The 12792-nt window shown below is 49.8% G+C and overlaps 1 protein-coding gene across 1 annotated transcript in view; it reads left to right on the top strand.

Moving 5' to 3' along the window:
• The window catches only part of LOC144129707 (uncharacterized), a 37315-nt gene extending 28400 nt beyond the window's left edge, over window positions 1-8915 (top strand). The window contains exons 6-9 of the mRNA XM_077663805.1: window positions 3241-3504; window positions 4816-5046; window positions 7270-7696; window positions 8517-8915. Coding sequence (XP_077519931.1) covers window positions 3241-3504; window positions 4816-5046; window positions 7270-7696; window positions 8517-8915 — 1321 coding nt within the window. The remainder of the gene's footprint in view (window positions 1-3240; window positions 3505-4815; window positions 5047-7269; window positions 7697-8516) is intronic.
• Window positions 8916-12792: the final 3877 nt, after the last annotated feature.

Raw genomic sequence — 12792 nt, 5'->3', positions numbered from 1 at the left:
CTTCTCAACTACAGTATTTCCCGCTCAATTTAACCCAAAGTCCAGAATATTTAATCTCAGTGCCATTAAATTTAATCGAGTTGCCACAGAATTTAATCCAAGCGCCAAAGAATTTAATCCAAATGCCAGAGAATTTGATCCTCACGCATTCTCACACTGGACCCCTCAAACTTAAAACGCTGTCTACAAATCCCAGACGCGTTATCGATGAGCTGTTACTGACAAAGCATTAGACACCCAATGAGCAAATAATAATAAAAACTTTTTTTAATCATAACAAAAAAGGCCCGGGCATTTATACCACCCACCACATCAACCGAAGTACAGGGTGAGCGCGAAGCATATTGCAGATATGCATCGCCGGTGTCCTGAAACTTGCATCATCATGTCACACCTTTGTTATCCTGATAAGATGAGCAGCTCACTCTAAGGTTATGACTAAGATAAACTCCCTGTGATCAGCCGATAGTCCACTCACATGACTTCGCATCACTTGCAACCTGACGTCCCACATTCTCAACCAATGTCATGAGGGGTATGGAACGAAACGTTATGTCGAATGTAATGACGCCATAACTTCGACACACCTTTAGCTACCACATTCACTGTGTTCCTACATAACACTAATAAACTGCTCAAAGATGTGCAATTCTTCCCGCCTTATAAAGTCACGTGACATTCAGGAAAGGGGAGGCACTTTCGCGACCCAACAACAATGGTATCGGATTTACCTGGACAATACGGCTATTATTTGCACACAGCTATTTCGTTGAGTCCACTCTCCGGTCTCACGCGAATTGCAGTATCATGCATCACATCAAGTCGCTATTGCAATGTTATCGCTATCGCTAACTCTAAACGCTTTCGCTGCGTCATTGCAAGTTGTGGTGGCACAAGGAGCCTACTTTGATCATGACGGGACGTTATGGCAACCCTGCAGTGGGTTGCATGTGATGCGAAGTCATGTAAGTGGACTATCGGCTGATCACAGGGAGTTTATCTCAGTCACCACCTTAGAGTGAGTCGCTCATCTTATCAGGATAATAAAGGTGTGACATGATGATGCGAGTTGCAGGACACCGCCGATGCATATCTGCAATATGCTTCGCGCCCGCCCTGTACTTCGGTTCATGTGGTGGGTGGTATAAATACCCGGCCCTTATTTGTTATGATTAAAAAAAGGTGTTATTATTACTTGCTCATTGGGTGTCTAATGGTTCTTCAGAAACAGCTCATCGATAACGCGTCTGGGATTTGTAAACCGCGTTTTAAGTTTGAGGGGTACAGTGTGAGAATGCATGAGGATTAAATTCTCTGGAGTTTGGATTAAATGCTTTGGCGCTTGGATTAATTTCTGTGGCACCTGGATTAAAATGAATGGCACTCAGATTAAATATTCTGGCGTTTGGATTAAACTGAGCGGGAAATACTGTAGTACTCATACCAGCGCTCGCGCAACCATTGCGTCTCTCTCCAACTTTCTGGCGGTCCCATTCCTGTCGTCACTCATTGCAAAGTTATTGGCTTCCCTTTGCATGCGGCCAAGAATGTGCAAGCACTCAATCACACTGCCACCACCTGCAACTCTGTAACTTACCTCGTGCGGCGCGTGGTCACTCGGCGCTCGGGTCTCCTCGAGGCCCATGCGTGCCGCGTTGCCCACGAGCTCGCCCTCAACAAGGTCTTGGACTTTGTACCTTACATCTCCTTCACACAGACTCAACTTAATGTTCTCGAGGCTGCGCTTGTGGGCCTCTACAAGCAGCTCTCTACCTCCCCATCAGTACCATAAACGCTAAGCTCTTTGCCACAGGCCTCTTCCATCCTCTCCATTCTCTTCTCACTCTCCATCATGACTCCCAGCTTGCCCGGCTTTCCATTACCCGTCAGGGTCATTGGATATTGGCTCAGGCGAGTATCTGTCCCATTCCCATCTCCACCTTTACCTCTCCTATTCGCACCCAAGTCGTCATGCGGCCGCGTAGCACTCTTTGATACCCAGGGTGTGGCCTACACGGATGCCTCTCTCGTTGCTCCTCAGGGTTCCTGTGGCTACGCCATACACCATCCCCACCTCCCTGCACCTGAAACCCACACCAGCGGGCCGTACCTGCGCCCTCCGTACGCAGTGTCCCTCGATGTCCTCGCCATTGCGCATGCCTCCAGTCATTTGCCCTCCTTCCCTCTCTCCCAGAGTACACACTTTATTGAGGCTGTTATACAGCTATCCGCCACATTCAGAACCCCACTCTGCCCCCTTCACTGCAGCAGGAGGTTGAACGAGCTGTCTCGGCACTAGAGCCTTCCATCGTTTTCCTCCGCCGGGTCCTTGGGCACTCAGTGATTGAAGGCAATGAACTGGCCCATGAGCTCGCCCACGACACTCTACCCGGCGCTGTTGATCTCCTGGCCCAAGCCCTCTCAGGACGGTGGAAGACACCCTGCGCCGCACCACAAAGGAGGTCTATCTCGAGCTCCGCCTCGAAATACACCTCTACCCTCCCCCTCATCCATCACTCACTGTGCCGGAGGCTTGCCTTCTTCGGCACATCGAAATGAATGCTGTCATCACCCCCTCCCCCCTCCCCCCTCCCCCCGCCCTTTTCTCTATCGCTATCGATCAGACCCTTCCTGTCCCAACTGCCCCTCTATCTATGCAGACCTGGTCCATTGCCTCTTCTACTGCCCGGCTCCTCAGTAGTCGGGTTCCTATCCCCTCCCTTCTCTATCCATCACCACCTGGCTCGACTGGCTTGGCTCTGAAGGGGAAGAAGAACAGCGACGTCTGGTCGCCCAGGCGGCCGACATGCTCGGCCCGTAAATACTGGCCGAATAACGGACTACTTTACTGCTACTACTACTACTACTACTACTACTACTACTACTACTACTACTACTACTACTACTACTAAAACTACTACTATTATTTCTTCTTCCTCTTGTTCTTCGTCTTCTTCTACTTCTCTCTCTTCTCCTCCTCCTCCTTCTTCTTCAGCTTCTTCTTCCTCTTCTCTTCTTTCTCGCTCTGTCAATGGGGACAAAGTCTATACTAAATGAAAAAGTTATGTTTGAATACAAATTCAGAGTGGTGTCACTTAAACACTTAGTTAATGCTTCGGACATGCGTGTTTGGCGTCACATTCGTGACTCGTTCACGTAGGCTACCGAGCGTTTATTCAAAGGCGTATAGTAACCACCACTGAGGAGAATCCGAACACTTGTTTTCCTCTTTCTCCTCAGCAACGACGACGTGCTCTACACGCTCGGCTGGTGGTTTGCACAGCACTTCGCCGTGTTCGCCTCGCTGGACGGGGGCCTCGCCTCTTACGGCAGCATGAGCCTGGCGCAGTCTAATCGGCCTATGGACTGCTACGCGCTCACCGAGAGCCGCTTCCGCCGCCAGCTCTTCGCGGAGAGAACGCAGGCGTCGCTGGGAAAGGGAGGTATGCGTCAGGCGGCCCAGCTGCTCGCGCACATCCGGAACACAACCGCAGCGCTGCTCAGGTACGTGTGAGTTCACGCGCAATTCTGTCGATGCTCTGTACGATCTCTACGTGTCCTGTACAGGTGTCCCCAAAGTAAAATGGAGCATAGTAGCGGTGGCCAAATTGCTTCCTGCGGCGCCCACTAAAAACGGAGGCGCAAGCAGGCAGCGAAGACACAGCTCAACCATTGTGCAGTTTTCATGCTTGCCTTATCGCCGCCACGTGCTGCTTCCATCAGGGCTCGTGAGGGGCGCTTTCAATGCTTCATACAAGGATTTATCAATTCCGCACCGTGGCGGGCACGCGAGCGCACACTCTGAAAGTAGTCGTTCTCTTGACGTTTAAGTAAGCGGCGATAGACACCAATCTCTCGGCTCGATGCGTTCCATCAATAAATTCTTGCATGAAGTATTGAATTTGTCTTTGACGAACGCAGGAAGGAGCGCGGCTTCGTCCATGGCAGCGATAAGGCGGGAATCAAAGCCGCACGATCAGTCCACCGGAACGTTGCTGTCTCCTTGCACTTCAGCTGCTAGAGAGCGCTGCAGAAAGCTCTTCTCCGTGGAGAAGTTGATGCAGTGGAAACAAATGTATGAAAACTAAAGGGCAGAAGACCTTCGTGAGGTGTACAAGGAGATGGAGACTGACAAGCAAGGAGTGAGGGAGTTACCGGGCTAAGAATTGCTGGTTGGGGTCAGTAAACTAAGTTAGTGGTTCGCACCGACGTCCGTTCGAATGTAGCTTGGAGCGCTTTGGTTTTGTCTTAGAGCGCAGTTTTTCATAGGCGCCCGTTCGTGTATTCTGCGTCGTAGTCTTCGTCGGCGTAGCCGTAGTCGGCCTAACAGGACACTTGAAACCATGGCAGGTAGTTGCAGGGCGAAACGCGAAACGCCACTGCAGTCACGGCGAGAGGGGGGAGGCTGGACTACCGGAGGGTGCCTGTCACGGTAATATCCTCAAGTGCAGCTAGCAGCGTAACGCGCCACCTGCTAGCGGCCGCAGGGAGCGTGTGAAGAGCTGCTCGCAAATTTCGCATTACCGACTAACAAAATGGGCTGTCAATTTTTTCTCATATATGACTTCCTTTCAGATGGAAGTGCGCTTCATTTTCGCCGTTATTCCAGGCTTCTGCTGTGGCTTTACGTTCGCAGTTTTATGAGACAGACATTGCTCTGAACACAAGCTAAAACTGTTTTACGCTTAACAATTAAAAAAGCAAGAATCCGTTTTTTTTTAGAAATCACGTAGACCCACTCTGAGCCGTGGTGATTGGATAACGCAAATTACTCTACTTGTGTCATCCCGTTATGTTCTTGCCCCTCTCGAGCAGGTTAATGCCATGGTTCGATGAGGAGGCCCGCGAGGAGGCGGTCGCCATTGTGGAGGCCACGCAGTTCGAGCCCTGGACTTCGGAGTTCCGCCTAAACACGGCAGGCTCGTCGCTGCCGCCCCGCCGTGGACCGGGAAAGAGAAGAGAGGCGGCGATAGCTAATGCAGGCAAAGCGGCTTCGTTTGTCTTCACAACTCCCGGAAACTTGATCGAATCTTCACAGGCAACAATGTAAGCCCTGAGACGTCCGATATCACCGTTTAAGAAACGACACACTACGTCAGACGAGCATTAGCTGAAGTGAACTGGCCAAAGACATTAGGGACTAAAACTGCACGGGTCAAGCTGCACTGCTCGCTTCTGCGCGGTGTTCGGTGGTGTCTGCATAATTTTTACAATTGTCATTAGGGTACAGCAACTGCCGTCAGGGCTGTATGATTAACCTACAGCTTGATATTTCCGCATAAATTACAGTGAGCTGGGGCAAACCAGATCAACGTGAAGTGACATATCCATCTGATATATAAACTTAATGAGGCAAGACAGTCTTTACAAGAACTCTGTGCAAATGAGTTGAATATAGAGTGCTCTCTAGTTTCTTTAAAACAAAATCTCCTAAATAAACAAAAGGTATGCTGGCGGCAGAGGCACGAAAGTGTGCCCCAGACCGAAGGCCCCGAAAGGCCTATTAGCCAACAATGTTGGTCGGCATCTTTATGAAGAATTTCCGTCACAAAAAGACGACGTTTACAAAGAGGAAAACACTAACGAAACGCCCTGCAGCCAATCAGCGTAATTAATGACTTGTGAGACAATTTTTCGCGGTGAAGATTGGAGAGGATAGGAACGTGCTTCCTTAGCACAGAGGAGCCCGCAGATACGCAGTCATTTTTGTCGAACTGTGCAGTCAATGCATCCGGCAATCCTAAATCAAAGTGAGGAATCGAACAGTGCCGTTCGCGGCTATAAACTCTTAGAAGAATATCGAAAGGAAACATCGAGAAATACCGCCGTAGCTACGCCCCTCCAGTTGTAGAGCCGTTGCTTAGGCGTCCATTAGAAACGGAATCCCAGCCGCCGAAGGTGTCGGTGCAAAGAATAATGAAACGCGCAAAGCACAAGCAGAATCCTGCAATAACTGCGAATGCTTCAATAACCGTGGAGTATCTGCGTTTGTTTACGTGGACGCAGCAGTTTGGATTAAGGGCCCGTTCACGCTTGTCCAAAAATCCGGCGAGCCAAGCGGATTCGGCCGCTTTTGACGCCGAGCCAGGCGGAAAGCGGCGCGGCGAGGGCGATCGGACTGGACCCAAATTTTCCGCGTTCGCCGCCGCGGCGAAAAACATGGCGGCGCCCTTCGACGCAGGGCCCCTCGCCTCGGAATGAATTCGTCGTTGTTGCGGCCTTGTTCAGCGCGTTCACTGGCCATACATCGGACACCGGTACATCGCTTCGTCTCACCTCACCTATAAGCAAAAGTATAAGTGATAAATTTGTTTTATTTTTTATTTAGGGCGACGATTCTGCCGCTACTAGGCCTACGAGGAGCGCCGGTTTTGTTGACAGTACTAGTTCCCGTCCTGACAAGCAGATACGCCACTAGGCTGGGCGTTTCGTTGCGAGTCTGTTTGCATACGCTGAACTAAAAATGGGAATGTGCTTGCGTTTACGTACGCAAGCGTGCATACGGTTATGGCACACAGACAGCATCGATTTATGCTCTTTTCTAACCATATCTGTGTACGCCGCGAGCGGTGACGTGGTGGCCGGGGTGTGTGTGGAAAAGCGAGAAACAGCAGCGGCGCGGCGGTTCCGCCTCGCCCGGGCGTCAACAGATGAGAAGAGGTCCTAGATTTCCCGGCGAGTGAATCCGCTTCGCTCGCCGGATTATTTGACAAGTGTGAATGCGCCCTAAGACGAAATATGAAGGAAGGGTAAGTATTGGGGGGGGGGGGGGGGCACTCGCTGTCTTAGCTGCGCACCTAGAGGTGTACCAGAAGTCACTTGTTTTGGCAAAGATTGCCGTAAATTTTTGGCCGACGGCGCACCGGTGTCATCGGCAGCATTGTCTTCTGCGCATGCGCAAGAACACTGAAACGGCTTCAAAAATTTGACGTAACCGGTTTTCCTACATTATTTCCTTCCTCCATCTGATGATTTGTTCATCAGAGGCTGCTTCATCATGTGTAGATATACAGCCTAGATTACAGGATATAAGTATACAGGGCTGAGTTTTTTGTGCACTCATGAAAAGCTCGCACGCCGGAAACTATAGTATGCAATGTGTCAGCACGGGAACCTTATGCTTCCAAAGCGGTCATGCATTGTAACCGATCGGTTACAGTGCCCACTGGTCATGTGACCCTGCCCTGGTTTGGTTACAAAGCAATCGTGTCTTGGTTATGTCGTCAGGCGCTGCAAATGGTAATGACCTCATTACCGCTTTTCTGACAGACCGTCAGCCGGAGGGGACCAAGGGCCTGGTGATGACGCAGAGGGCACCCCAGCACGAACGAGTCATACCTTGTTCGGTCCCCACGAGGCCCACCAGTTTACTGAGGCCCTCGCGAGATCGCCGGCCGTGGGCGACGGGAACCACGAGCGCGCGACGCCGTTCCTCGCGACGGCCATAGAGCACTGGACTCAGGCGGCAGTGCAATACAAGAGCACCTTCCCTAACTGGCCGCTCGACGACTCGCTGCTGCATCGGCACCTGTCTCCTGCGCTGCTGGGGCAGTATAATTACTGGTGGAACTCGTTGTTCCTCAAGATGGCTGCTTTCGCCGAGCCCCTGTTCTACCTCGATGCCTGGACATCGGCCAACTACGGAGGCCTGGGGTACCTATTCGCTAGATACCTCGTCTCGGCCTTCGATGAGACGGTGCGCACCATTTTAATTGGAGAATATTTGTCTTCTTGGTTAATAAGCTCTTAACAACCCTAGCTTCTGGACAGGTCTCTAGCGGTCGTCAATTATCAGTACTATCGGTGGAGATGAGCTATTGTTAGGTTGCCCGGGTTATAACACCGTTAGAGTGGCGAAACAAAAAGTAATCTGTTGTGCTTGTTATGTCACGATCGTGAAGCAGTTTTATCAGTGAATTGTGAAATGGCATGTAATGAGCAGATTATAGGAGCCGAGGAGCCGTCCATTATTCCTTATTAAAAGAAGTGCACAGGTGAACAGAGAACAGGCAGTGCCTGTGCTATACGCCACGAAGGAGAAGACGTTCTCTCAACCTTTGTTCGTAAGACATATGCCGTGGCTAATGATAAGGATAAAAAGTGTTCGCTTTTGTCTAAAATATTTTACAATGGTATTACATTAACTCTGCGGTTGTTAAGGAACTATGTCATCTACTTCCCCAACCGCATGCAGACTCCTCGAATGACGTTGTTTGTTTATGGAAGATAACAAAACCCGCCCACTCTGCCTTGCTCATACCTGAAGCCAAACACCGTTGTTCAGTACGGATAGGAGGGGGGGGGGGGGGAGATCAATCATAGCGAGTTCAAGAGAGAAAAAAGGACGCGTGCTTGACTGGAGCTCAATTGTATGAGATTGGCTCTGCAGACTTCTTGAATGGCTCTGACACACGCGTTTCTTTTATCTCAGTGAGTCATTCTGGCCTGCCGGTGGGACCGCTTTGTCTGCGGCATAATGACCGACCCGAGGGCTGCGTGGTTTTTTTATAATGCAGCGAGGTACCCTGCTGGACGTCGAGCGCAAACGCCGCGACTGGATCAACCGCAAGTCCCGCCAGGCGTACCAGCGCAAGATCAACTGCACCGGCGGTGACAGCCGCGTGCTTACCCGCGTTGCCGCGCTGGAGATCGCGTTGGCCGCCTTCCACGCCACAGCCAACGAGCGCGGAGGGTCCAGCAAGGAGCGAGACGAGCGTCACTCCTTCCCGGGCGTGAAGGAAGCATTCTCTTCGGAGATGCTCTTTTTCCTCGTCTACTGCCGCGTCACCTGCGGTTCACCGCTGCACTGTGGCGAGGTCCTCAAGCACGTGGAGCTCTTCGGTGCAGTCTTCCAATGTCCCAAAGAGTCGAAAATGACCTCCTCGACGCCCAAGTGCTCATTTTTTGGGGACTGAAAGCGTCGAGCATTTTGCAGCGAGCATCTTCCACGATTCACTGTTCCTTTAGTTGTCACCGGGTGCACAGTAGAATTGTCAAACGATGTTTTTTGTTTTTTCTTCATATCTTGTTCATATGTCTCGCGTGCTGTGCTGATATTCTCACAACGGCCATGTGTTTTAGCATATATTTGAAATCATGAAAGCCGCTGGAACTGAAGAAACCATTTAAAACATAATCCGTGCCAATACACGTACCACAACTGCGATGTGCTCTTATGGCGTTTCTGCTATCGGACAGTTTGAATGAATACTACGCGCTGTGCATAAAATCGCCGCTTTCTCTTATGTCGTATTGTAGCACGAGACCTGTTCCCAGTTTGCTAACCCCTGCTCTGTGCACGACTACGAGCGTGCCCAAGATTTTTCAAGCTTTCAGTGATAGGGAATACTATAATCTTTTAGAAAGAAGGGCTGTCAAGGGAAAGTTTCTGTGCTGCCGGAGGCTCTGCATGTTGTGTCTGATGGTCCTGAAAATGCAGAGCATCTGCTCTACGCACCGCGTAACGCCCGGTACCTTCTGCTCGCGCTTACTTCATTAAAATGGAAAGGGTCGGGAGAGTTGCACCTTGGGTATCATATACGCAAGCTCTTACGTCCCCATAAGTCGCGGGCGTTGTCCTTTGCTAAGCAACCGTTTGCTGTGCTAAGAAACAGTCATATTGAACCACATTGAGGGAATTAGGCATGTATATATGCGCTGCCTGCTCATCAGGACAGTCGCCGGTTTGTGAAATGAACATGTTTTATATGCCTGCTCCGCTGATTGCCTTGAAAAAACAAAATTCCTAACCTGTCTCAGCTGTGTAGAGAAGCCAATTTACAGAACAATCCTCATTAAAGAAAAGCGGACGCAAAAGGAGAGAGGGGAAGGTAGTTCGTGCAATGAACAGTACCTTGACCAGCGATCTTTCACCTCAAAGTGGAAGCTCTTGCTTTCTCCGCGCAGTAGGGTCGTTTTTTACGTGGTTTCTTTTGCATCTTGCACTTCATGCTGTAGATCATAAAGCGCTCGGCATCAATGTTACACGCCTGTCTTCAGGTCTTGCTTTTTTGCGTAGTAGTTCATAACGGAAGGCCTAACAGTCTTTCTTGCACTAGAATTTGTAGCATTTTGTATCGCATTCCCCGCAGAAGGCGCTCCAGCGGCATTTCTCACATCACGGCACCAGCTCGACCTATAGACTTCCATACTTGCATTAGCGATTTTCACGACCTAGCAAGGTGCCTCAACTTATCCAATGGTATGACGGCGTTACGAAGGGCTATTGTGTGGTCAGCCTATATGGGATCGCGCTGCTTATAAAATGTCATGATGAAGAAGCGAATCTTTTTCGATGGAAGCAACCTCATGTTAGTCGGTCTCTATTCTCGGGGCTGTATGGGAAGTGTTCACATGACATCACGGCCGCCATTTTGAGGAGCTGTGCGCAGCTTCAGTAGTGTAAGCCGGAGCAGGTGGCGATAAGTAGATCAGATAAAATGAGCAGATGAAATGAGATAAGCAGGAAGTTGAATACGCTCGTTTTTATTTTCTATTTTTTCTCTTTCATAAACGTCTTTCTTGATAAATGCGCTCTTTAAACGTGCGCACATAGCTTGGATGCGCTACCTTGTCACTGTTTTTGGATTGGAAAACATTTAATTCGTCAGAAAAGGCAGAATGCAGACGATCCGTGCTGGGTGGCTATCAGTCCACGGCTGACAGCGATCTGGGTAGCCCATTCAATGACCCGGGTTTGAACTCCCAAGTCTGAGCTGACCAGCACGGCCTCCCACTGCTCGAGAGTAGGAACCTGTATTAGAGATTTCGGGGGCGGCTCCTCTTTACAATTCCACAATAGGTGATCATAAGTGGCTAAATCACCACATAATGTACATGCAGGGTCGTATTCACCAGGGTAGAATTTTGACAACAGGTAAGGCGTCATGAAGGATCGCGTCTGCAGTCGCCTCCAAGTGGTCTCCTGCTCCTTATTAAAGGCTTTGTCTGGAGGAGGGAATATCCTTCTTTCAAGTTTAAAATGATTCGTAATATCGTGAAAAGATGATAGGCCGTCCTTCGAAAAACTGTCAGCAACGACAGCGTCCCCTGCTCGGCTGAAGAATCCTCGAGCTGTTATGTGTGCCGCTTCGTTACCAGGCTTCCCCGAGTGAGCCGGGACCCATATCAATTCCATAATTCTAAGTCTTTGGTTTGACCCAATATGCTCATTGCTGCCTGAGAAATTCTGCCCCTCGCATAAATGCGTATGGCGAATTTAGAGTCGCTAAGTATGGTAGTAGCTTCTGTGTTAATGATAGCAAGGGCGATTGTCGCCTCTTCTGCCGTTTCCGAGGATTTCGTTATGGTAGTGCCGGAGACTATCAGTTTACCTTGCGTATCCACCGCCGTTAGTGCGAACGCTTGTTTCTGGGGATATTCTGTGGCATCTACATATACTGCATGTTCATCTTGGTTGTATATGTTGTGTAGAGCTTTTGCCCTAGCCCTTCTTCTCCCCTCGTGGTGAGCAGCCTTTTGATTAAGTTGCTATGCAACACCGCTGGACTGCCGACCTTCGTACACAAGTGACCCCATGCTTATGCGAGCTGGATATAAGTTGTAATAAGAATAAAAATTTTATTTATTTATTCATTTATTTACTAGATAAGCCTGCCGCCTCTCGCCACATTCCGCTGCAGTAGTGCGCGACACTGTTCTTATCTTCTATACAGGAGTGCGCTGTGATAGTATAACTACAGTATGCTCACTTCCATAAAACTCCTGATTCAGATATTATATAGTGATAAAAAAAATTGTTAGTACATGCGTCGTCTTGCGTCGTGGAGATTTCGCCATTTTTCTTGACATAATTTGCAGACCGTGTGCGTTTTGCAACGGACCTTTTGATTGAGGCCTGCTTTGAAAAGTTAATATAGAGCTAAGCTTTCTGCTTAGGGCATTATTCACCGAAAGCTCGTTCGAATTAGCGGCGTTTCCGGCAGGTAAGGTAGGTCTGGCGCATGCATGCAATGAGGACGGTAGCGCTGCACAAGCATATTTACAGATTTTTTATGCTCGCGACAAGCCAGTCTGACGCAGAAATAGGTAATTGGGTTTGCTGTCCTATTTTGCGCACGTTTACCTACTTGGCTTCGCTAGTCTTTCTGATGTTTCCCTGCTTGGCTTCCGCCTGTTTGTTGCATGCATGTTTACGTGCTTTTTCCGACAGTTTCCTTTAAAACATAATTTAGGTCCACTGTATACTACAGAAAATGATGCAAGTTATACTTGTGCATGAACCGGTGAAGGCTTCTACTCTAATTGTTGTCGGCCAGCCTCTTGGAGAAATCCTGCTCCCTGGCCCAGTCAGTCCCACTTCCTGTAAAATGCGTGTCCTTGAAGCTCTTGTCCCTGCACAACTGCACAGCAGGTCGTGAACATCCACCTCTGCAGCCTATGTGTAACACCTCGGGTAGGTGGTGGGTCTCGCATCTTCTGGAGAGCCTCATCAGCACGTGACCGACAAGGTAAGGTCCGTCCCAGCCTTAAAGGCTGGGGCGGCCTCACAGTACCTTGCCGTCCTTATCCAGCTCCACATGGTGACAATTACAGACGGGCTGCTTTATTTCACCTTACCGCCTCGCATGCTTTCACCCCACCTTTCCTCCTCATTGTAACACATGTGGCATGCCCAGATGCACACTTTTCCACTACCTTTGGGAATGTCCTTCCCCACAGACAGAACCCTCCATCCCCAATCCCACTCATTCATCCTGGGAGGCTGCTTTACGGACCGCCCAGCCGGCCGGCCAGAAATGGCTGGTGGATCGGGCTTTATGTGAAGCACAA

Source organism: Amblyomma americanum, chromosome 4 (assembly GCF_052857255.1).
Source record: "Amblyomma americanum isolate KBUSLIRL-KWMA chromosome 4, ASM5285725v1, whole genome shotgun sequence".
Classification (NCBI taxonomy): domain Eukaryota; kingdom Metazoa; phylum Arthropoda; class Arachnida; order Ixodida; family Ixodidae; genus Amblyomma; species Amblyomma americanum.
The sequence above is the reverse complement of the archived record's forward strand: the minus strand, read 5'-3'. Positions and strand labels throughout refer to the sequence as shown.